Raw genomic sequence first — 25,807 nt, forward strand, 5'->3', positions numbered from 1 at the left:
TCAGACAAGACTAGGGTGACATTTAAGATATAATAATCAGGGCTTGACATTAACGCCCGCCAAATGCGGGTAGATTTCAGCTGTGGCGGGTAAGGCAGCCACTCCCACTAGCCACTTTGGTGGATTGAATATAATTTCAGCCTACAGCCAAATGAAATGCCAAGACTGTCGTAAAACAAAATTAAAATTTTATTGCAATTCTTTATCGATCAACTTGCAGTAGGCTAAGTGAAGGCGGGATAGGCGGAATCGCACGCACAATCAGTTCTCCTTGTCAGTGTTGGGCAGTAGCGTCACTACATTTCTGTAGCTCAAGCTCAAATTGGAAACACAACTGCCAAGTCGCGGATATAGTTCACTTTATATGTTTCTATCTGCCTCGGGCAGACGTGCACAGATGCGAGCAAGCCTTTCAAAGAATTTATTTGGCAGTAAGTGCAGAAAGATGGGTTCGGCGCATGCACTGTATACGCGCACTATCTAGTTGACGTTTGTTTCCGAGCGCTCAGTTCGCATTTGCACACGCGTCATCCGCGCGGTGACAAAAGGGAAATCTTCAAGTTTTAAAAGAATCTATTGTGTCACTGGAATAAACACCTCTTATTAAAAGCATCAGGGTCCAGCCTGGCCACCTCTTGATATAAATGAATGAAACTTTATTAAACTTATGGAGATAGAACACACACACACACACACACACACACACACACACACACACACACACACACACACACACACACACACACACACACAAATATAAGCACATGTTTTGTTTTTTGCCATGTTGGTACTGTTGGAAGCAGGTCTTAATTCTTTTGCTACTGTACTTTGAGCTGAGCTGAGTTGAGTTGTAAATTAACTTACAGTTTCCTGCAAAAGTGCCCAAGTCTAAATTGAGCATTGTGACGGTTCCATCAGTTTGTTTAATCCTGAGTTACAGGTGATTGGCTGAGGGAAGGTGTGGTGTCGCACATGAACCTAATCATGTCCCTTTAAGAGGTACTGGATCAAACAGAGCAGGGGCAAAGAGCGCGTTTGGGCCTGGCATTGAATGCAGGAGTGTTTTGTCCGTCATTTGCTCATCATCATGAGCTGAGATCTGACGTTATGTGGGAGTTGGAGGGAGACCACAGCCGCATCGGAGTTCACGTTGATTTATCTTCCCCGTGTCAATCCGCATTGCCTGTTTGTTATTTGGTTGGACTGATTACATGCATTTCATACTTGCACTTGCACGCTTACATACTGACTAACATGTAAACTGTAAGACTTTTATCAATGAGATAGCATTGATTGGAATGAAGTTGTTTCAATATAAAATTAAAGCTACACTGTGTAACTTTTTTTGTTTATTCTTAGCTATAAACACTTATTTCTTTCAAAAATATGTGCTTATTAATGTATATTTACTTCTTTCAAGTAATAAAGTATTCTCGCAAGTTTATAATATGCCATTAAAAAAATACATATGGGTGAGGGGTTCGAATGCCCGTCGCCATGTTGCTCCTCCATCTTGAAAGTACACTAGCCAAAGAGGGACATACCCATAAATTCAAGCTTTGCCTTTCGTGTTTTTAACACTCAATGGCACCGTGTCGAATGTTAAGAGGGGGATTGCCATGTTAATCTTGGACTAAATCGGCCACCGTAGGAGTTAAAACCTATGCTGCGTCCCAATTCGCCTACTTATACTACGTCCTAAAAGTATGTACTCTTTTTGTGAAGAAAAGGTATATACTTTTGAGTGTGTAGCAGAAAAGTATGCAAGCTTCGGGACATACTACTTCGCAATCTTTAACGGACTCTGCCGCTTAGTTACGAGCATCCTGTTCGTTTATCTGCCCTGTCAATCATCGTCAGATTCGTCACAGCTCAAATCCTCCACATTCAGTTGAATCTCCTACCGTATCGGAGAGAAATGTAGCCGCTCGTTGATCTGCCATTTGTGGGTCTTTAATGCAGAGACTCTTCTCATGTGTTTGCAGTTTAAATATAATGATGCATTTAAAAGTTAATGGCCAAACGTGTCATTAAAAAAGTTCACAATGCCGCAGGTGAAATATAATGTGGACAACACTGAATAAATATATTTTTGTCAGGTTAAATATGATAGTTGGTCACTCAACCACATTTATTTAAACTTCTCTACTTAACCGTCTGACTTGCACATCCGTCATGCTTGTAGTTTTTTAACACTTTTTATCCGCGTTTGTAGTTCTAATCGAATCCTCGCGCAACTCGCAATGGGTTGTGGGCAATATCAGCCGTTAGAGTGCCCATCAATCCATACTTCGAATTCGGACCGGAAATAGTAAACCATCCGGGTACCTTTGGAATACTCTTTTCAACATACTACGATTTGGGACATACTAATTCTATTTTCGAATACTATTTAGGATGGATAGTATGCAAATTGGGACGCAGGGCAAATCAGAATTGAGAGGAACAGAAACTTATTCACTGGATGGTCATATACCTTTTCACCACTAGATGGGGGAAAATATCACACAGTGGAGCTTTAAATAAATAAAAAGTAGCTTAGATGTAGTAAAACTACTTTTGCCAAGTTGCTGTAGCTTAGCTTGCTACATTTCTTAGGGGGGTAGCTTAGCTCACAACATTTTCCAAATAGCTTCCCCACAACTGCTCCTTTTGCCTGAATAATCAAATACACATGCACACACAAATGTCCATCGTGTGTTAAGTATCTCGCATGAACACAAACACAAACAGGTGGGTAATTACTGGATGTGTGTCAGAATATTACATCCATGCATTCAGCAGCCCAATTAAATACCTGTCTGTCATTTTAATCAAACAGCTACAGATGTTAAATACATTTATAAATATATAATAAATCTACTGTTATCTGAAAAAAAGTTTATTTATTTATTTACGCCCTAGAACTTTTGTTGTGTGTAATTTGCTGTAACTGTCCAGCCCTTGCCCACCTGCACATCCCAGCTGATATACAATGTAGTCTTGATTTGGGTGGTCAGTCTGCATGTGAAAGTTTGAAAGGGTTTTAAATCTTCAAAATCAAGTAAAATGACTCAAAATCAAGTAATTTAAGCATGCCAAAGTCAACTTTAATCATATAAAATTTAATTTCCAAACCACAAAATTGTGACCAGTGAAAATACTGAGTGGCTAGTAACTTTGGAAAACCACTAGCCACAGTGGCTGGTGAGCAGAAAAGGTAATGTCAAGCCCTGATAATAATATATATTCATTGTACACTTATTACACAGATTTTCTTTACCACATTAGTACGGGGACATATTGAATTGAGATTAATGTTTTAAATCTTATTGTTTATTAAGCGAGCAGGGCAACCACCCAGTAGAGCATTACAATAATCTAGCCTTGAGCTCATGAATGCATGAAATAACTGTTCAGCGTTTTGCATTGAAAGCATGTGCTGTAATTTAGATATATTGTTAAGATGGTAGAATGCGGTTTTACAGATGCTAGAAACGTGGCTTTCAAATGAGAGATTGGTATCAAAGAGCACACCCAGGTTCCTCACTGACGACGAGGGCTTGACAGAGCAGTCATCAAGTGTTAGACAGTATTCTAGGTCAGTGTTTCCCAACCACGATCCTGGAGGCACACCAACACTGCACATTCGGATTGTGGTTGGGGAAACACTGTTCTATGTTACTACTTGTGGAGCATTTTTGTCCAATAATTAAAAATTCACTATAATCGTGATAAGAAATTTTCATACTGTTTCATCCCTAGTAGCCCTTCCATTGTAGCTTGCATGCATTCTGGTCTGTTTTATTTTGACTAGTTACCCAGATAGCATTGCGACACTGACTACATTTACGTGGACAGCAGTAATTAATTATTGACCTTATTCTGATCAAGGTGTTTACATGAGTTGAATTAATTAATTAATTAAATTAATTCATTAAAATTAATGTTACATTTCAACATTGATTAAATTATATTTTAGTTGATGCATTAACATTGATTCAATCTTCTTGCTATCTGGGTATGAATCAACGCCGCTAGATTATGGTTGCTACCTTGTGGATAAACTAATTACTGCATCAACAACAATTATTAAAGTGCATGTTACAAAAACAGTTGTAACACTCTTATTTCCGTCACATATATAATTTAACGGTATCCGTTCATCCAAGAGTAGAGAAGAATATATTTAAAGGTTTAAAGAGTAGACACCCCAAACAGCAACAAAAACAACAGAAACATTACATTCAAAGAAATGAAAATGCACATCTTGTTAAGAGCATTTCAGCCCAACCACATGTTGAGTTCAATCAGCAATAAAAGTCCATTTCTCACAACTCCCACCTAGTCAGGTAAGAAATTTGTATCTTACCTCATTCGATAAAGTAGACATAAACTTTATTTGAGGGTTGAATCTGAATTGCTCAGTCTCTCTACTCTCTCAAACTACAGATATCTTCATATCTCCAAACCACAGCGCCTGTTTTTACAGCCACAAAATCCAAGGCCTGTTAAAAGGATCCTTTATTTAAGTTTGTTATTCTATTTATGACGTTTTATTGCCTTATATTTGAACAAAATGTTTAAGGACCCACAGAAACCCTGTTATTAGCTTGTGAAATTATGGTAGTTCATCATTCATTTAATTTATAATTTGTGTTTTCTATATTGTATAGAAACAGTAAAAAATTAAGTTGGGTACTGTTCCTTGATTTAGAGTAATTTAACATATTTTAAACTTAGTGTGAACTGTATTATTAACTCACAATTGTGTTATTCAATGTCAATTTCAATCTTACATTAAACTTTTAATTTTGTCATATTTTGTCATTTTTATTCATTTCTATGTAATGTAAATGTCGGTGCACTTTTGTTTATTTTAAACTCCGCAGTGAACGGGACTTTTATTTTGGTCTTGATGTCTGACGTCATAAGGTCGCGCCGCTCCTGCGTCTGTTGTGATTCTGCTGAAGAAAGGTTTGTGTTTTAAGCGTTTAACGTGTTTATAGCGACCCAGAATTAATAATATATAATTAAATGCAACACTGCATTGATTTATCTAACATTTATCAGCGTTGTGTGAGTAAAGTAACATAATGAAACTCATGAGTAACAGAAGGAGCGTCTTTATTGTGAATCAGTTCAAACATGAGCTTACGCTGCGTCCCAATTCGCCTTCTTATACTACGAGCGAAAAGTGTGTATACTTTTGAGTGGCTGGTGGATGCCCAATTTTACCAGCCACTTTTTTTCCAGAAATTAAAATGTATAAAAGAAAGTGCATTTGTATTCATAAATGGGGTGAATTCGGGAAGAATTCGTTATTTCAATTACAAAAACTGCCAGAATCATTACACAAATAGCTTTTCAAAATGGCCACAAATTTAACATCAGTGTGAAAACTAAATGTATGCAGCTTAAATAAAGGATCAGGACTCAGGATTAGTCTAATGCAGGTTAAACTCAGCACATTCAGTGATAAAGTGCAGCTTTCTGAACAGAACATGATCTGCTCACGTAAACAGTGCAATTTGCTTTCTTTCCATTTCAACTTGTTTGGTAATCATTAAAAAAAAAGGACATTTAAAGCTGTCTACACTCATTTCTTATGTCTGTGAGAAGTAGCCTATGCGCTGTTTCGGATTATTTATGAGACGCGCTCCAGTTCAAGAGCAATGAAGGTGATCGCTCCTGCGCCTTTGTGTCACGGTTTTTGCCTTCTATAGTCTATTTGCTTCTTATTTATTAAATACAAGCAACTGGTTGATGAAACATCGATTAAAATGAAGATACAATTTATACAACATGAAATTCACTGGATGAAGTAGTTCGCTACTGGAAAATCTACAGTGTTTTAAAAGTAAATGAGCAACTGAAAAGGTAGTTAAAGGGTTAGTTCACTCAAAAATGACAATTCTGTTGCTCAGAGCCTAACTCCACCCACTGGCAATATTTGAAAAATGCTCGCAAAGTGGGAAGAGCCCGGGGGGGCGTGCACCTGAGACCAGCAGTGATTGATTGACAGCTGTATGACTCGCAAATATGGATAGTGACTGGAGTGACGCCAGTAGCTTTGCAGCAGAGCAGTCATCTAAAGTTGAGGATTTTTCTCCCTCAGCTTCACCTGAAGTGGAGGAGGATGAAATGTCTGTAGACACAGAGCCAATCGAGCCGGGTTTGTCTGAAGTATGAAAATGATCTGTAGACATGACAGGCGGCAAAAATATCACAAGAAAAACTTAAGGTGTACTTACAACTGCATTATTGATCTGTATTTTCTTCATTAGGATGGTGAAAGTTTAATTCATAAAATTTCTACTTCATGTAGCATGAGTGCTCATACTGGACTGAAGCCGTTCTCATCGTGATCACGGGAAACGTTTCTCAGGGCGCGTGTGGTGAGCTTGTACCAGGGGCATGGATAGTGAGCCGTTGGAAGTACCATCCTACGTAACGATGCCCCACAATGTCCAATAGGAAAATTTGACTGCAGTAGCCACCGTTCAACCTTAAGAGGGCAGTACTAAGACGTTTTTACACCATATTAGGGATGCGCGATATACCGGTACTGGAAAAATACCGGTATATATTTTATTTAAAACGGTATGATATCATGATTTGGCACATTTCGGTATATGCTGCTTTTCCGAAGTTCACCGCTAGATGGCAGCGCTCTACCCAAACTGACCCGAAACAACCGGCAAATGTGACAACAACATAGACGGACAAAATGGATAAAGCAGTTGAATCTCACTCAAGATGCCCAAAACGAATTAATAAAGAGAGGAGTAGAAGTGACATTTGTAATGACTTTGCTTATAAAACTGATGAAGAACCATCAAACCTAGCCAAGAAGTATCTGTCACTATCCTGACTTTAAGACTTCTGAAGAGATCGACAGGTCAGTGGATCATTCAAACCATCTCATTTAGACATTTATTTTCTTTTAACACTGATCAACGCACACACACAGCCTAACATAAGATCGAATATCACAATCTCCAGCGTTCGTTTCAACCAATGACATTTAGATCTCATTATATTTGCACGCGTACTATTGCACTGTTTACATTCGCGTTAGACACAACCGCCTGTGTTTATGTGGATACTCACTAAAGACGGACATAAGTGACAGGTGTGTGTGTGTGTGTGTGTGTGTCGTATGAGCTCATATCTCCTGTAACTTACGAAATGCTATAAAATCTCTTGCGTGTTCAAATGATTTCCGTTCTCCATCCCGAGACGAGCGTGAAATGTTGAATCGGATTATGCAGATTGCTTTAGTGTAGTGCGATGTCTTTTGAAACCAGAAGCAATTTGCTAATTTTGAGAGATTTTTGCTGAAATTATTTCTCACAAGAAAGTTTTGAAATGACTGATTTGATGTGATAAGCTTTGCTAATTATTTTACTAATAAACATTTGTGGTAATTTCCCACTTTATAAACTCAAAACTTGCATAATTGTTCTCATTCACGTGCAATATACCGGCGCTAATATCAGACCTTGTGGTATCGATTTAATATCGGTACTTCGGTACCGTACCGAAGCCAAAATTGTGGTATCGAGCCATCCCTACACCATATATTATAGAATTAAAACACTTTATACCCAAATGTCAAAATATTTACTTGAATCAATAAACAGCATTAATAAAGCCCCAGTCTTGCAGATTATTAACTAAGAAAAGTTGGTTTTAGGTTTAGTTACCCTTTAATTTCTTACCCTAATGTCGCTCCACACCCGTAAGAGCTCTGTTCATCTTCAGACACAGATGAAGATATTAGTGTTGAAATCCGATGGCTCAGAAAGGCCTTCATTGACACCAATGTCATTTCCTCTCTCAAGACCCATAAAGGCACTAAAGACGTCGCTACAAAGCCCATCTCACTACAGCGGCTCTACAATCATTTTGTAAAGCGACGAGAATAGTTTTTGTGAGCAAAAAATAAACAAAAAACGACTTAGAGTGATGGGCCGATTTCAAAACAAAGCTTTAAACCGTTATTTTTTTAGACTCAGAGTCAATTTAATCAATTGATTCGCTGACGAATGATTTATTGATTCCAAGCGCTCAATATCTCAATTTCTACAAATCTTTAAATAGCTAATAATTTATGGGTCTTTATAATTTTGTATTATTAACATTCTTTAATTTATTTGTTGTGTTAGTTTTGAGTGTTTTGTCTCATCAGGGATTTTAGTCCATTAACTGAACTAGAGCTGATTGAGACACTCAGAGATTTTGTGTGTATTTTCCTCTTAAACAGGACAGAGTGTTCAAACACACAGAAAAACTCCTGGAGAAGTGGCTGAGATCCACGTGACACTATTATAAAGATGGCGTTTATTAAAGAGGAGAGCGAAGACGTGAAGATTGAAGAAGCATTGAGAGTGAAAGATGAAGAAACTGAGGAACAAACAGGTTGGTTTCATTCTCAAAGCTGAACTCAGTCTTTTGCTCCTTATTCAAATCTCCAGCTCTACAGAATTGAATGTCTTATGAATGTCATAATTAAAGCGCTAATATTTGACATGGAGCGAGTCGCCTCATGTGGACAGACATGAGATCACATGACCAGACAAACACTAATGCTGCTTCAAGTGAATCTGAAGATCTGGCTTACTTTTGTTATTACGACACTTTAAATTAGTATAAATAATACGGTAATAGCCTTTTATAATTACTTGTGTGACATTAAACTTAAAATCTACTTCTGATTTGAAAACCATTAATTTATGTCACTTAATTATACTAGATAGCATTATCTAACAAAATCTGTATTTGGCCTAAAGCAAAGCATGAAGTGTGACTGATCAGCTTTACATTAGTTGTCTATCAGGGATTTTTTCGCTCTCTGACATGTTGTACTATAGAAGATTTAGATCATATTACACAATGTCATTGGAGATTGAAATGGTCATTGATATGGGGATTATGTGTGTAATCTGGTCCTGCGAGTCCTGCACGTGGGACAGCGAACCGCTGGTACTTAGAGAAATCAGTGAAAATACTGACCTCAGAGATCATGGCTGAGCAGAGGCATGTGCCGTTCGATTAGTTTACATTCGACATTTCTGATGCGGCAGACAAACTGATCTGTGGTGATTGCGGTTGAAAATCAGCACATGTTAGGGCTGCTCCATTATGGAACAAATCATAATCATGATTATTTTGGCCAATATTGAAATCACGATTATGTAACATGACTTTGGGAATGTGTTGTTGAAGAAATTGTTGAAAGACACCTTTCAACAATTCTTAAATTCAAATTGTAACATTCGTTGTACTTTTTGAACTATTAAAATAAATAATATAACATATTCAAATCAAAGTATAAAAGTATTCAAGTAAAAATGATAACCACAAATAAATAAGATCAACTATAAAGTGTACTTCCACAATCTCTTGAAAACAAGTAGGCAACATTTTGGCAAAATATATTCAACAAATTCCAGCTAGTAACTCGATCAGAATAATAAAGGCTGGCTCACCATCAGCCCCCAGGATTAACAGCAAATAAGTTAACTAATATGTAAGACAAAATAAAAATGACTCAAGTCAACATGCTGGTAGGGCTGCTAATGGGATACTTAAAAAGTAGGATAAATAAAAAGTAAAAAAACAAATGTTTTAAAATTACAAATCTTTTGTAACAACAATATCACTACTGGTACTTTTATTCAGCAACCATGTGTTAAATTGATAAAAAGTGATAGTAAAGAAAATGTATATTATTAGAATAAATGCAGTTAACCTTTTATTCATCAAATATATTAGGCAGCAGAACTGTTTCCAACACTCATAATAAATCAGAATGGGTTTAACAAGAAGGTTCCTGAGTAAAAATCAGGGAATAGAGATTAAAATGGATGTTATGAACGTGTTTGAGAAAAAAATGAATGAGAGGTGTTCTAATTAAGATGGTACATGTATGTAGGCTGTAAACTGAACAATGTTTTATTTATATATTAGACCATTATTGTGGATCTGACCATTTTATTTTATCGTATTTTTTTTAAATTATTATTATTTTTTATCTTTACAACTGTTTTAACTATGCTTGTTTTAAATTTTTTATTCGTCCATATGGTATTCTTTTTTCTCATGCATTTGTTACCTCTGTTTTAATTTATTTCTATGTAAAGCACTTTGAATTGCCATTGGGTATGAAATGTGCTATACAAATAAACTTGCCTTGCCTTGCCTATTCAAATGTATTGACACAGCGCTGGTTTGTTTAGAACTATTGAGAGCGCCGTGACCACGAAGGCATGTCGCAACTCTGTTATTCAACTGCTCTGGTTTTAACTGTTATGCCACACTAAATGCGCCAAAATGCAACAAAACTTGTTTAAGACTTGCGGTCGAATGCAACGCACCGAGTAGGGCTGTGTTGAAAAAATCGATTCACCAATTCTGAATCGATTTTCATATTAATTTCTAAAGATCAAATTGTTCCGGGTAATTTTAGTGGAAACGGGGCTATAGTTACCTCTGACAGAAAACGAAACAATACTAATTATAATCTGCAAAAATGGAAATGGCTCAGTGATTTACAGCAGAGAGCAAGTACTAAACACAAGCAAATATTAAGCCCCGTTTCCACCAAAATTACCCGGAACAATTTGTACCAGGAACTTTTTTACAGGAACTTTTCTCCCCCCCAGACCTGCAGCTGTCTGCGTTTCCACCGCTGTCTAAAGTTCCGAGAAGATTAGGCAGATTAGTCCGGTGATGAAGGACTGCGCGCAACTGCTCCTCCAAGTCAGTGACGGACAAGGGCTGTCACTTTTTTTTCGATATTCGAATATGCATTCGAAGATGACGTGAAATATCCGTAATCGAACTATAAATAAACTATCCGGTTTTTAAAGTGCCATGTAGCACAATTTTTTTTACTGTCGGTGCGTTTACATGGAGCACTGTAATCAGTTTAAAAGTCCAATCTGAAGGAAAATGCTCCATATAAACACCTCAATCGTAATAAAAATGCCCAAACTGAATGAAATTGTAATCGTTTTGAGATGGGTGGATAAACCTTTTCATGAATCGATCAAACTAAACATTTCACCATCAGGGATGTAGTGGCGGCTAAACGCACGTAAACGCCGTTTACGCACCTCCCAAAATTCAATAATAGCGTTCACCCACCTCCAAAGTGCGTTTATCCACCTTTAAATAGAGTTTATCCACTTCTAAATAGCCTACAGTTCCTAAGCCATTTTAAATTAAGCTTGTGTCGTTTTAGTTTCATATTGTTCATTTTTATTGGTTGTCTTTCATATTGTGCTGCAACTGATCATTTTGCTGACTCAGATCTTTGAGTCTCGTTCAGCAAAATGAACCAATCTTTTCTCTTCCCGTCTCTATGGGACTGATAGGAAGAACAAAAGACTCGGATCTCACCAGTCGATTCAGAATCAGAACAATCAGAACCCATATGTTGCGTAATGCGCACGTGCAGTCAAAACAAAGTGAACGAATCACTCTCTGAGACAACTCGGTATTCCCGAGCGGTCCCGAGTCATATTAAAGATTCGTTCAAAATGAACAAATCACTTTCTGAGACAACTCGGTAGTCCCGAGTCATATCAAAGATTCGTTCAAAATGAACGAATCATTCATGAACGACACGCAAATGGATATCCAGAAACTTTCAAAATGACAATTATCCACTTGTAGTACATTTAATCAGCTTGTGACACTTTTTTTTCGCAGTGTATTTTGTGTTCAAATAGAACATTTTTGGTTTTATTGTTTTTATAGTTTAGCAAAATCGTCTGTTAATGTCGGCAGCCATTAGGCTACACTTGTGGAAACTACAGTCCAACTTATATTGTCTTTCTTCTGTTGATTACAGAAACTGAGTTTTCTTTAATTTAAAATCCTTCTGTCGTTAATCTGCACCCGCCTCATTAGCAATTGGCAAAAACTGAAATCGACAACTATTTTGATAATCGATTAGTCGGCTTAAGTAATTTTTTAAGACAACAGTCAAATTCTTTGATTCCAGCTTGTTTAATGTGAATATGTTCTAGTGTGTTCTCTCATATGTGCTCATATTAGCCACCTCGTATTAGTACGAATTGCCGTGAGATCGGGCTGCATACACCGGTAGGCAGTGGCCCACCTTACCGTGGCCACGATGCAGTCACCCAGAATTTATAGTTTACCCACCTCTTTTTTTACCACTACACCTCTGTTCACCATGTAAATGACCTGACCGGATTACTTTTGAGTGTGCGTCCTTATGTGATGTACACAGCGTGCGCCTTCACCACTGAAGAGCACACGTCGCGCTCATGCACCAAGCATGACAAGAGAGGAAAATACATTTTTCTGAGGGATAAACTTTTTATTTCATAAGACGTTATGAAGATAATGTTGGCATAATGACACTGTCCCTACGCAAGCAAAAAATCATTAAGCAAAATCACAACTACTTCAACTGCGCCTGACATTAGAATTTATTTTTTCTGAGATGATTATTACACTTTACAACAAATGAATAGCTTTTATAAAACCGTATAAGTCCTGGTGGCCGTTGAGAGTTGCTATGGCATCCGTAAACACATTCCAGCTGCTGGAGATGACAGCGTTGTAGATAATTGAATATATTCGAATGCATTGCTTGATATTTTAATTCCATTCAAATAGATTTTTTTTTAAAAATGACAGCCCTAACGGACAGTAATCATTTTTGTGTGTACCGATTGAAAGATTTAGTGGACTGTATACATGAGACGTTATCTAAATCGATCTGGTGTTTACATGTGATGACTTTCAATCGCAATCATTTTGTCACATGCCGTTTGTCTGTTGGCTAGCGTTTGCTGAGGATATTTGCATATGGCGATCTGATTGGATGACGCCTGCGCTGGCGCTTGAAAAGTTGAGAATTCTTCAACTTCTGCCGCTTGCAACGCGAGTGAAGCGCCGCGACGGAACCCACAATTCAGTTCGGCAACGGATGATGTCACCCATTCAAAGTAAATGGGAAGCGTTAACGCCTACGCCCCGTGTGAATGCGGCGTTAGTTTGGTGGGTGTGGCTTTAAGCCATTTGGCCTTTACATCAATACAAGTCTTGATCAAATCAAATTCCCATTGTGAACTCGTGTTTACACTTCAAAGAGTTTGTGCATTTGTTTGTGGGTATTTAAGGAAATGTTGCAAAGAGCTCAGGGCTCGATACTGTATTCAGGTCAGCCCGTAATGCTGGACGTTTTAACCCATGCAGCATAATGTAACCTTGATAAGTCAGGTATACATCTCATTCTTTACTTCAGAGTATTTGATGTGAGTATACCTTTGAATTGATTATGTAATTGGCATTATACATTTACCTGACTGTTAATAAATTGTTACACTTTGATTGATTCTGACTTGCGCTGGAATTATTCAGGTTGGGAACGGACATAATTTCAACAAAGGGTTATACAGAATAATTAAATGTGGACTTAAACTATTAAATATAAATGACCAAATAACCAATTGGCATTCTAACCTACATTCTAAATTATGATTAAATGGAGTCAGATTAAGAGAATTGGAACAAAATCCCCTTTGCCGCTGAAAAGACCGAACGAGCAGCGACCTTCACCCGCCGATCGTTAGCCTCCATTGGGACGATTTGGGCGGCCCTACAAGATCACCAGAAAATTAACTTGTGATCACGACATAACAAGACAGAAAAAAAATATTATCCTTGACCGTTCAGGGCTTCCGTAGATATTGACTCGTATTACTCGTATAATACTCGTACTCGGCAAAAGTGCTTTATCCGTACCGGATACTCGTTTCAGCTGAGTATCCGGCTCAACTTTAATAATTATATATAAAACTTGCCTGAACGACTAAAATCAAGTATTTTTAGTCTTTCACACTGATATGAAAAAAGCGAGCTGGTCATGCCAGACCTCTAGGCGTTAATGCTTTACATGTATAAATGTTTTGATGCCTGTTGTGTTGTGCTTTTAGGTTAACTTTGGTCTTTTTTGCCTTAGACCTGATGCTGTTGAAAGAGGAGTGTGAAATACTAAAGGAAATGGAAGAAAAAGATCACTATGAGGATTATCATGATTTCATAACCAAAGAAAAATATTTTAGTTGCTCACAGACTGAAAAGAAAGAAACTGTAAGTTATTTCACACTCTTTCAGAGTAGAAAGTGTTTCAATCCAGAAGGAAATCTTACAGACCACATGAGAGTTCACTCTGGAGAGAAATACTACACCTGCCCTCATTGTGAAAAGACTTTCAAACATAAAGGACACTTTCAAGACCACTTAAGGATTCACACTGGAGAGAAGCCGTTCACCTGCAAACAATGTGGGAAGAGTTTCAACCGAAAAGGAATCCTTAACAAGCACATGAGAATTCACACTGAAGATAAGATTTTTACATGCCCTCAGTGTGGAAAGAGTTTCAATGATAAAACAAATCTTAGAAAACACATAAGAATTCACACTAGAGAGAAGCCATTCACATGCCCACAGTGTGGAAATAGTTTCAACTTTAAGGGAAGTCTTGATCGTCACATGGTAATTCACACTGGAGGGAAGCCTTACACCTGCCAACTGTGTGGAAAAGGTTTCAACTTTAAGGTCGGTCTTGATCGTCACATGAGAGTTCACACTGGAGAGAAGCCGTACACCTGCCAAGTGTGTGGAAAAGGTTTAAGCCAAAAAAGAAATCTTGAATATTACATGAACATTGACACTGGCGAGAGCTTCTACACCTGCAGACGGTGTGGAAAGGGTTTTGAACAACATGGAAACCTTAATGTCCACAAGAGAGTTCACTCTGGAAAGAAACTCTACACATGCCCTCATTGTGAAAAGAGTTTCAATCAAATAGGACACTTTCGAGTCCACTTAAGAATTCACACTGGAGAGAAGCCGTTCACCTGCCAACAGTGTGGAAAAAGTTTCAGCAGAAAAGAAACCCTTAACAGACACATGATAATTCACACTGGAGAGAAGCCTTACGTGTGCCCTCAGTGTGGAAAAGATTTCAATAGTAAAGGAAATTTTCATTCCCACATGAGAATTCACACTGGAGAAAAGCCATTCAAATGCCCTCAGTGTGAAATGAGTTTCAGTCATAAATCAAGTCTTAGCTGCCACATGACCATTCACACTGGAAAGAAGCCTTACACCTGCCAAGTGTGTGGAAAAGGTTTAAGCCAAAAAAGAAGTCTTGAATATTACATGAACATTCACACTGGCGAGAGCTCCTACACCTGCAAACAGTGTGGAAAGGGTTTTGAACAACATGGAAACCTTAAAGTTCACAAGAGAGTTCACTCTGAAGAGAAACCCTACACATGCCCTCATTGTGAAAAGAGTTTCAAGGAAATAGGATACTTTCAAATCCACTTAAGAGGTCACACTGGAGAGAAGCCGTTCACCTGCCAACAGTGTGGAAAAAGTTTCAACCGTAAAGGAACCCTTAACAGACACATGAGAATTCACACTGGAGAGAAGCCGTTCATGTGTGATCTCTGTGGAGAGAGTTTCAGATATAGAGTCACCTATAAGCGCCACATGAGGAGTCACTCATGAGAGAATGGTTTTAAATGTCATCAGCCTGGAATGAGTTTCGGACAGAAAAACCTTAAGCCAAACCTATACTTCGTTTTTTGGGTTTTTTTATGCGTATGTGTGCAGTCAAACTGACAGCACTGCAAAGTATAATTCTTTTGACTCGAATGCGTACATATGTATTCAACGCAGTTTTGTGCAAACTCGCCAGGAGTTACAACTCATATAAATATCTTTGTATTCTTTCATGCTAGAGTTGTAAAAATTAGGGACTAGAAGGTAGAAAGTAATATTGTTTAAAATGTAATTGCTATTAAAGTGGAAAACCGTTCTGTGGATAGATGAATCAGTTGGAAAACTGGGACGCCATGTCATCCGGACTAAAGAGCACAAGGACAACCCAAGTTGTTCTCAGCGCTCAGTTCAGGAGCTGCATCTCTGATGGTATGGCGTCGCATGAGTGTGTGTGGCATGGGCAGCTTACACATCTGGAAAGGCACCATCAATGCTGAAAGGTATATCCAAGTTTTAGAACAACATATGCTCCCATCCAGATGTCATCTCATTCAGTGAAGACCTTGCATTTTCCAACATGACAATGCCAAACCACATCCTGCATCAATTACAACATCGCGACTGAGAATGATCCGGGTACTGATATGGCCAGCCTGCAGTCCAGATCTTTCATCCATAGAAAACATTTGGTGCATTATAAAGAGGAAGATGTGACAGAGAAGACTTAAGACAGTTGAGCATCTAGAAGCCTGTATTAGACAAGAATGGGACAACATTCATATTCCTTAAAGTCTGTAAACGTCTGGTGACTGAGGAGACGTTATAAAAAGAAGAGGCGATGCTATGCAGTGGTAAACATAGCCTTGTCTAAAACTTTTTTGAGATGTGTTAATGCCATGAAATTTAAAATCATCTTATTTTCCCTTTAAAATTATATATTTTTTCAGTTTAAACATTTGATATGACATCTATGTTGTATTTTGAATAAAATATTTACATTTGAAACTTCCACATCATTGCATTCTGCTTTTAATCAATATTTTGTACATTGTCCCAACTTTTTTGGAATCGGGTTTGCAAGTATATTGAAGCGGCAGTGGATTTCTGAATCCCCCTTTAGTACACATTCTGTATATGTAGCATTTTTCTGGTTTTAACACAAAATTAAATGTAAAACTGTAAAAACAAATGAACTATTAATAGAAAAATAAGCATTTCAGAACATTAATCATACAAAACACTTTTAATAACAACATATAGGGAGTGCAGAAATATTAGGCAAGTTTTATTTTTGAGGATTAATTTTATTATTGAACAACAACCATGTTCTCAATGAACACAAAAAACTCATTAATATCAAAGCTGAATATTTTTGGAAGTTTTAGTTTTTAGTTTTTAGCTATTTTAGGGGGATATCTGTGTGTGCAGGTGACTATTACTGTGCATAATTTTTAGGCAACTTAACAAAAAACAAATTTATACCCATTTCAATTATTTATTTGTACCAGTGAAACCAATATAACATCTCAACATTCACAAATATACATTTCTGGCATTCAAAAACCAAACAAAAACAAATCAGTGACCAATATAGCCACCTTTCTTTGCAAGGACACTCAAAAGCCTGCCATCCATGGATTCTGTCAGTGTTTGGATCTTTTCACCTTTAACATTGCGTGCAGCAGCAACCACAGCCTCCCAGACACTGCTCAGAGAGGTGTACTGTTTTCCCCTTCTTGTAAATCGCACATTTGATGATGGACCACAGGTTCTCAATGGGGTTCAGATCAGGTGAACAAGGAGGCCAGATCATTAGATTTTCTTCTTTTATACCCTTTCTTGCTTGTGTGTCTTGTTCAGTGGTGGTCGACTTTCTGCCTTTCTTACCTTGGCCATGTCTCTGAGTATTGCACACCTTGTGCTTTTGGGCACTCCAGTGATGTTGCAGCTCTGAAATATGGCCAAACTGGTGGCAAGTGGCATCTTGGCAGCCGCACGCTTGACTTTTCTCAGTTCGCGGGCAGTTATTTTGCGCCTTGGTTTTTCCACACGCTTCTTGCGACCCTGTTGACTATTTTGAATGAAACGCTTGATTGTTCGATGATCACGCTTCAGAAGCTTGGCTATTTTAAGACTGCTGCATCCCTCTGCAATATATCTCACTATTTTTGACTTTTCTGAGCCTGTCAAGTCCTTCTTTTGACCCATTTTGCCAAAGGAAAGGAAGTTGCCTAATAATTATGCACACCTGATATAGGGTGTTGATGTCATTAGACCACACCCCTTCTCATTACAGAGATGCACATCACCTAATATGCTTAATTGGTAGTAGGCTTTCCAGCCTATACAGCTTGGAGTAGGACAACATGCATAACGAGGATGATGTGGTCAAAATATTCATTTGCCTAATAATTCTGCACTCCCTGTATATCAAAAATTACACAACTTATATCTGTTAGGTACTGTAAAACTACAGTCAAATAGAACAATCTAATAATAAACTTGAAAATTTCAAAGAAATAATTACCACATACGTAGTTTAATATGTTTGATATTTGACCACAACGTTATGCAATTCACTGAGTTCATTGCCAACATTGCCACAAACTTGGCAAATGCTTCCTTTTGATGGGCAACTTCAATATTCATGTCTGCTGTCATTCAAACTCCGTCGCAGGAGTTTCTTGACCTAATAGATGCTATTAACCTACTGCAGTGGGTCAATAACTCTACCCACACTCAGGGCCACACACTGGACCTTGTGTTATCTTATGGGATTGATGTCACTGATATTGTCATCTCTGATTTTCCTCTCTCTGATCACAAGCCTATTTTATTCTCACCGTCTCTTCTGGAGCTTTCTCAACCTACTACTGATCCTGTTATGTCGCGGTTCTATTCTCTTCAGTTCAACACAAACTTCAACTTGGGCTTTACTGAGCTATGCTCTCACTGGCACTTCGACCAACCTTTATCTGACCTGGATGCAGATCAGCATCTTAAATTCTGCCTGGCTTAAAGTAGCAAACGTGACTGCTCCTCTTAGGGTGCATTCACACTTGTAGTTCGGTTAGTTTGGTTCGTTTGGTCTGGACCAAAAAACAAAAACAAAACATAATAGTCCTGATCATTTTATGCGTGTACAAGTGGCATTTTTTTTTACCAGAGAACTCATGAAGAGCTCATAAAAATGTTAAAAACATTCAAAACAGCAGCAGGATTTCCTCCGTTGTGCAGAAAAGAGACGGCCATTCTGTCGTCTGTACCTGCTAATAATGGGCAACACAGGAACTTTGATGAGAAGAGCCAGGTTTGCTTTTTGTGTTTTTTCTAGCATTTTCGAAACATGCTCGTCTGACCAAATATTGATTAGGCACTTCCTCGTTGCTCCACGTTTGCCCTCTAACGTTAAAGTTACTCATTTTGGATACACCGATCTTTCCGCGTCGTCAAATCAGCTGCATTATGCGTTGCATCTTGTGACATTATACGTCCGGTTTTTGGTCCGTTTACATGTCTTTGCTCCGTGTTGCGTTCATATATCAATCGTACCACACCAGAGTTCGTTTGGAAGCGGACCGAGACCCATCTTTTTTGCGGTCTCGGTCCGCTTGTTTTGTGTGCACCAGGGTTCGGATGGCAGCGTTCACATATGTTCAAATGAACCGCACTAACCAAGCAACCGCACCAGGATTCGTTTTAATCGAACCAAACATGACAAGTGCGAACGCACCCTTAATCCTCACAAACCCAAACCAAAATCAGATATGTGGCAAAATTCTGACACTCGTCTCCAAAGACAAATATGTAGAAAGGCCGAACGCAAATGGAAACGGGACAGGCAAAGTGTCTCCTTCCGCATGTTCAAAGTCTCACTTACAGCATACCAGATCACTGCTAAATCAGCTGTTACGTCTTCCCTTAATCTAGGGGACAATAGGGAACGACGAACAAAAAAAAGATGGAGAGACTGAGGTTCTCCAGCTCTCCAGACCCAGAGTAACAAATAATCAACCAACTTTTCAATTCTGAAATGGCGTTTCTGCCTTTTATTGTTACCAAGCAGTGATCACAAAATTCAAGTATAAATTTCCTTTGAAATAAAGCCCATTCATAAATAAATGGAAAAATAAACAAAAAGAACAAACTTTACCTCGGGAGGAGGGCCTAAACAAAAGAAAACAAAAATTCCTCTACCTAAAAGAAATTAATTATTAAATTACCTACGTTAAAGAAAAATGAACGAAACAACAAATAACTTCCCTCACTCCCTAACTAACCATTAAACAGGAGAAAAGATATTAGGTATCCTCCACCCAACGTTACCCATAACATCTTAACTAATTATAACAGACACCAACTTGTTAACACTATAACACTCATTCCATATTCCACATTAACAACAATGAGCGCACCAAGCTCTCTCTCTGGTCTGGGTTTGGGGAACCGGATCAGCCTCAACCGCCGCATGTCTCTCTCCGTTTCCCCGGTACTCTCTGCAGCTTTATAGTGGACTCCTCAGGACACGCACCAATCAGGGCGTAGGCAACTCCCAGATTAGATGAATGAACAGGTGGTAACCATTTACCTATCGGGCAAGAAAACACAGGAAGGGAGAAAGACAGAAAGAGAGAGAGAAGAACAAATACTCCAAAAACACTCATTGTGGAAGAAACAAATATCAATACGTCCTTGGACGTAACACAGCTAAAGCCGCATACTTCTCAAACTTTATTGAATCCAATCACTCTTACTCTAAGATCTTGTTTTCTGTCATTCATTCTGTTTTAAACCCATCTGCTAAATTGTCTGTTGCCTCAGATTCTCTATGTGAAGACTTCTAGAGATTTTTTATTAACAAAATCACTACATTAAGGACCAGTATCTGCCCTAAATTAACTCTCCCCTCTATTATGCTGCATACCTCCTGTGTTTGGGAGGCTTTTGTTCCCATTAACCTCCAGACACTGAAGGATGTGAGCGCCAAGCTCAAACCTTCATTCTGCCCAAATTATATCATTCACCTGAGATTTTTAAAATTAATCACCAACACAGTGGGTCCAGGTATGGTGTCCTTTATTAACAAGTGTCTAAGCACTGGATCTGTTCCGGCCAATATTAAAGTGGCTACGGTCACTCCTTTGCTCAAGAAGCCTTTACTGGATCCTTCTGTTTTAAAAAATTACCGGCCCATCTCTGTCCTACCTTTCATTTCCAAGTTATTGGAGAAAATCGTGTTGGATCAGTTCCAACACTTTATGTCTAATAACTATTGATAGTTGCTAGGCAACGTGGTGGAGAGGATGCTGGCGTTGTCTGTTCGCCACTTCTCCACCCACAAATCATGTTAATGTACTTTTAGATTTAGATGTTATTTCATTTTCTTATGGTTGTGACTAGTCTAACAGTCAGAGCTACAATTGGGACTGTTCCTGACTGCTGGCAGCCACTGAGAGGACGTTGTTCGTCGTTTCGCCGTTTTCCACCGCTTCTTTGATGTTTATGTTTAAATTGCTGCGGTTGGTTCTGGTTTGAAGGACATTTGATGTTGCTCGCTGCGACTGCTCACTGGTGGTCTCCCTCGGGCTTGAGCTGCATGGTGGCTGAATTTTGCACCGGGCTAGCGTCATCCGGGCCAGCGTCATCGGCGTCCGGCATGATGTTGGGATGTTCCACTTCTCGGCTGCGCCGCTGTTCCATCTTGCATTGCGGCCGTGGAGCGGCTTGGACTTCTGCGCCGACCCCGGTGTCCACAGAAGTGCCCGGAAAAATGTTCTGCCTCTTGCATGGTGCTGCGGCGATCCCCATCGTCTGAATCGTCATGAAGACCCATCATCTGGTCTTCAGCTGTCATGCCTCGACGACCAGTGTTGCCACAGTTACTTTGAAAAAGTAATCTGATTACTGATTACTGATTACTCCTTTAAAAAGTAACTTAGTTACTTTACAGATTACTTGATTTTAAAAGTAACTAAGTTAGATTACAAGTTACTTTATTAGTTGCATTCAGCAGTTGCCGACAACACCCCTGCCGCCTCAAAATAGAAATGACAACCGTTTTTGGCAACACACTTTATTGCATTTATGCCCGAGCCTGACGGCCCCGACTTTTTACGCCCCTTTTTTCAGGCTTCTCCTTTGTTTTATATTTATTTTAATAATTAAAATGAACAATGAGATGTGCTGGTGGAAACAACATGAGACCATGATAGCTTGCGCCACTGTCAAGATATGGCTCGCGCAGGGTTAAAGAGTCCGTTTCTTCAGTGCAGCTGCTCGAGTTATGGCCTTTTTACAACTGGTTCCTTCGTTCATTTTCTCTGACCAGGTATCTATCTGATTGCGAAATGACCAGGAGTAGGCTTAATGCCTTCCGAGAGTCTTTCGAGACGTATTTAATTCCGATCACTCAAACAAACCAATTCAGAAGGTGCATGAAAGCATTTCAAACTAAACCGGACAAATGTAAATGTATTGGTTGTTTAAACCACATGTGTAAATTTTACTCCTGGCAAATAATTAAAAAATAAATGTGTGAGAGCGTGTTATGTTGTAGTCAGATAGATATGATGGTGCTATACTGAAACATCGCTGCAAATGAGTAGCCTAAAGCAAGCCAACGCATATGGCCGTAAATTAAACTTTAAAATAAGTCACACAAAACACAATCATCTTCAATATAAATTAATGAGACTAATGATCTTACCAGTGCTTAGGTCGCTCTCTCTCATATTGCGATCTTTGAATTTGAAATGGGTTGCTGAATAAAATGCTGGAATCTTTTGCTTTGATGTGAACTCCGTTAAATGAGCATATACCGTGGGAATTGAAGATCGGATTTATATTAATTTTGCTGAAGTGTAAGGTAGGCTATAAGACAACCTGCATGTCCTTTTTTTGTTGTTTGTTTAGATTGTGTAGCCCGTTTCGTTTTTTTTGAGCGCCATTGCGAGCAGTACCCATATGGAAAAGTCTTGCTAAAAACATATGTGATTGTTATATGTTCCAACAGAAAACTATAAGGATCATATATGCTGCAAAAACCACATATACAAATTGTACAATATTCATGTATTTTCAGTCATATATGTCCTACACTGTAAAAAAATATATATGCTGGATTGTGTTAAATACAACCCCTGCAAATCAGTGAGATTTTACTTTAGTAAATTAATTAGCAAGTAAAACGAATAAAAATGGGTAACCCTAACACAAAGAAAATATTTCCTTATATATGTGAATGATAAATATATTAAATTATTTAACTGCTTTTTAAAAAATATACAGGATAAATATATTACAATATTTAATAATACATGAGGAATTGCTGCTTTCAATTAGAAAATTATGTGACAATATATTTACTTATATATCATAATGTATGTCATTTTATTTGATGTGCATGTGATGATATACCCAAAAATATATTGAACAAAATAATATATATTACAAAATAAAAGGAACTGTAGTCCGTTACTGAGAAAGTGCTATTATATTACAGTTACTTATGAAAATGTTAACAATTACAAAGGGTTTTATATATATATATATATATATATATATATATATATATATATATATATATATATATATATATATACACACACACACATACAGTTAACAATAACACAAGTCAAGCACACTGGCATGTTCCTACATATTAAGCAAAGAGCTGTAACTGCTGATAAGTGCACCGACATTATTGTTAATAAAAGTAACAGTTTTACAGTTTTTTTAAATTGAGCAAAACACATGAAATAACAATTAATTTTAACATTTAACCTCCTTTAAATCAGAAGTAAAGCATGATGGGAAGTAGAAATTTGTTGTAACTCATTCTGTAAAAGTGTTTATGTGTGTACATGCATTCACATTAATATGGGAAATTCAATATACAGTAAGGCTACACAATAAAGGATACAACTTAATGGATATTACATGTAATACTATTTATATCTTAATTACTAAATATTGTATGTGTTAAAATATAGCCATATTTTATAAATAAAGTCAATATGCATACATTGCAGTAGCTATATTAAAAAAGGCTTTAGTTTCCTTTATTCCTTTATATTTCCTTTAATATAGGCTGTTTTGCATATAATTGCAGTATATTCCCATATATTTGTTTCGTAATGTTCTACCCATACAAACTATTTGTTAACAGCAATATCAACAATATTAAAAAAAATAATAATTAAACACTCACTCTAAGCGTTAGGCTTAGACGATGAAGATTTCTGTAACAAAAATAGCCTTAGTTCTGTCATCGCAAACTGCGCATGCGTCACCGCGCCGCGGCCAGGAGGAAATAAATCGCGGGTTCTTGTTGTCTCCGTGTCCGTGATATGATTGCCTCCCAGCGGGACCGCGAAGTGTCGAGCTCCAGGTAAGATTTGTGTTTGTCATGTCGTTCTCAATGCAAATGTTAACTTATTTAATCGCAAGATTTGCTAAAAGATTAGTAAATTGTTCGTTTCTGTTATCATGTCGGTGCCACCGTAGTGTTAGTAACGTTAAGCCTAATTATGCTGCGCGCACGTGCAAAAATTAAATTACAAGTATTTAATGTGCAAAAACAAGTGAAAAATGCTTATATTTGTATTAAAGTTATTAAACTATATGATTGGTCTCATCATTTGTCAGTCCCTTTGAATAAAAACGTCTGCTAAATGATCAAATGTAAAACACAACTATTCTAGTTGTTTAACTATGTAATTTGGTAACTAAGTTAAACCCTAAAGCTCATGGTTTGCATAGATAACGTTATACAACGATTGTGGGACACAGTGAAAGCTGTGTGACACTGACAAAACGCAAAGGTTAGAATAAATGTAATGTGATTTGTTTACCGGTATGTTCCTTTTGTCATCATTAATAGTCTATTTTGTGCCAATTCACTTTAAAATAGTTAATGTTTTAGTGAACTTGAGTTTGCAAATTGCTGTAATGTAGTTAAAATATAGCTAAAATATAAACTTCTATAATTTGCATTCATGTAACTGCAACATATATGAATCTAAATGATGTACAATATTACAATTTTGTAATGGAAAGTTAGTAACTGTATAAGAATATATTGTTATACTGGAAAAAACATTATAATGAAATGTGTTTCTAATATTCATGTATGGGGTGGTCAAGAAGATTTTCTTTTTCTTCCACAGAAAGATCTTCATGAAAACATTTGAAGACCACGCAAGAAGAACAGGTTCAGCCACAGACTGGTTCATCCCATGAGGACTGGTTCAGTTCTGAAGGGGAAGTGTTGAAGAAGTTTATGTAATGTGAGTTGTAAGACTTGAACTAATGTTAACAAATGAGACTTTAATGTAATGTATTAACTAACATGAACTAACAATGAGCAATACATTATTACAGTATTTATTAAACTTTGTCAATTTTTAACGTTTAGTTCACCCAAAAAAGTATGTTGTTAAAATGACCCTCATGTCGTTCCAAACCCATAAGACCATTTATTTTCAGAACACAACAAATAAAGCTTTAATATGTGTACTATAATTACTATGTGAAATAAGTTAATATAGTAATTGATATAGATACTGATATAGATATCCATATTTATAACCTTATTGACTAAAATAACCAGCTCATGGCAGACGACTTGGGACCAGAGAGTGATCCGAGTGATGCGATGTAGGAGTAGTGTTAGCTTCAACGTCTCTCTGGGCAACAAAATCAAGCGCTTCTCTTTTATCGAATCCTCTTTAAATTCAAATTTGTGACCAGTGTTTTGTTTTCCTCTATTCTCTGCATATCTGCATTCATCAATACATCATGCTTCAGGTCAGAGGTCACTCTTTTGGCCTAAGTAGACACGCACAGTTGACTGCCAGAAGATAGATATTTTAGTCTAAAGTCAAAAATATGGATATTTTTTTAATAAAAAATGCATAGCTTCTCTTCAGAAGGCCTTCATTAAAAGATTTTTTAAAATGTCCTGATAATTTACTCACCCCCATGTCATCCAAGATGTTCATGTCTTTCTTTCTTCAGTCGAAAAGAAATTCAGTTTTTTGAACAAAATATTCCAGGATTTTTCATCATATAATGGTTTTTAGTTGCAACCAAAATACTGAAGGTCCAAATCAATGCAGTTCCGCCTTCGTGTTTACAAAGCACTCATGTGAAGACTAATACAAATGCCCTCTAGCAAATAAAAATAATATAAAACAACGATACTGGATGATTTTGAAGTTGAAAATTGAGTGTTTTTGCTAAAGGGCGTTTGTATTAGTCTTCACAT

General features: G+C 37.5%; 2 protein-coding genes across 2 annotated transcripts in view; both read left to right on the plus strand.

Moving 5' to 3' along the window:
* The window catches only part of LOC137049375 (zinc finger protein 585A-like), a 45,418-nt gene extending 28,867 nt beyond the window's left edge, over positions 1–16,551 (plus strand). Inside the window, exon 5 of the mRNA XM_067427927.1 lies at positions 13,962–16,551. Within this exon, the coding sequence (XP_067284028.1) occupies positions 13,962–15,546 (1,585 nt within the window). The 3' untranslated portion in view covers positions 15,547–16,551. The remainder of the gene's footprint in view (positions 1–13,961) is intronic.
* Positions 4,964–25,807, plus strand: part of LOC137047793 (zinc finger protein 850-like) — a 77,707-nt gene continuing 56,863 nt past the window's right edge. Inside the window, exon 1 of the mRNA XM_067425675.1 lies at positions 4,964–6,880. The gene's annotated coding sequence lies outside the window, so the exon portion shown is untranslated. The remainder of the gene's footprint in view (positions 6,881–25,807) is intronic.

Source organism: Pseudorasbora parva, chromosome 2 (genome assembly GCF_024679245.1).
Source record: "Pseudorasbora parva isolate DD20220531a chromosome 2, ASM2467924v1, whole genome shotgun sequence".
Classification (NCBI taxonomy): domain Eukaryota; kingdom Metazoa; phylum Chordata; class Actinopteri; order Cypriniformes; family Gobionidae; genus Pseudorasbora; species Pseudorasbora parva.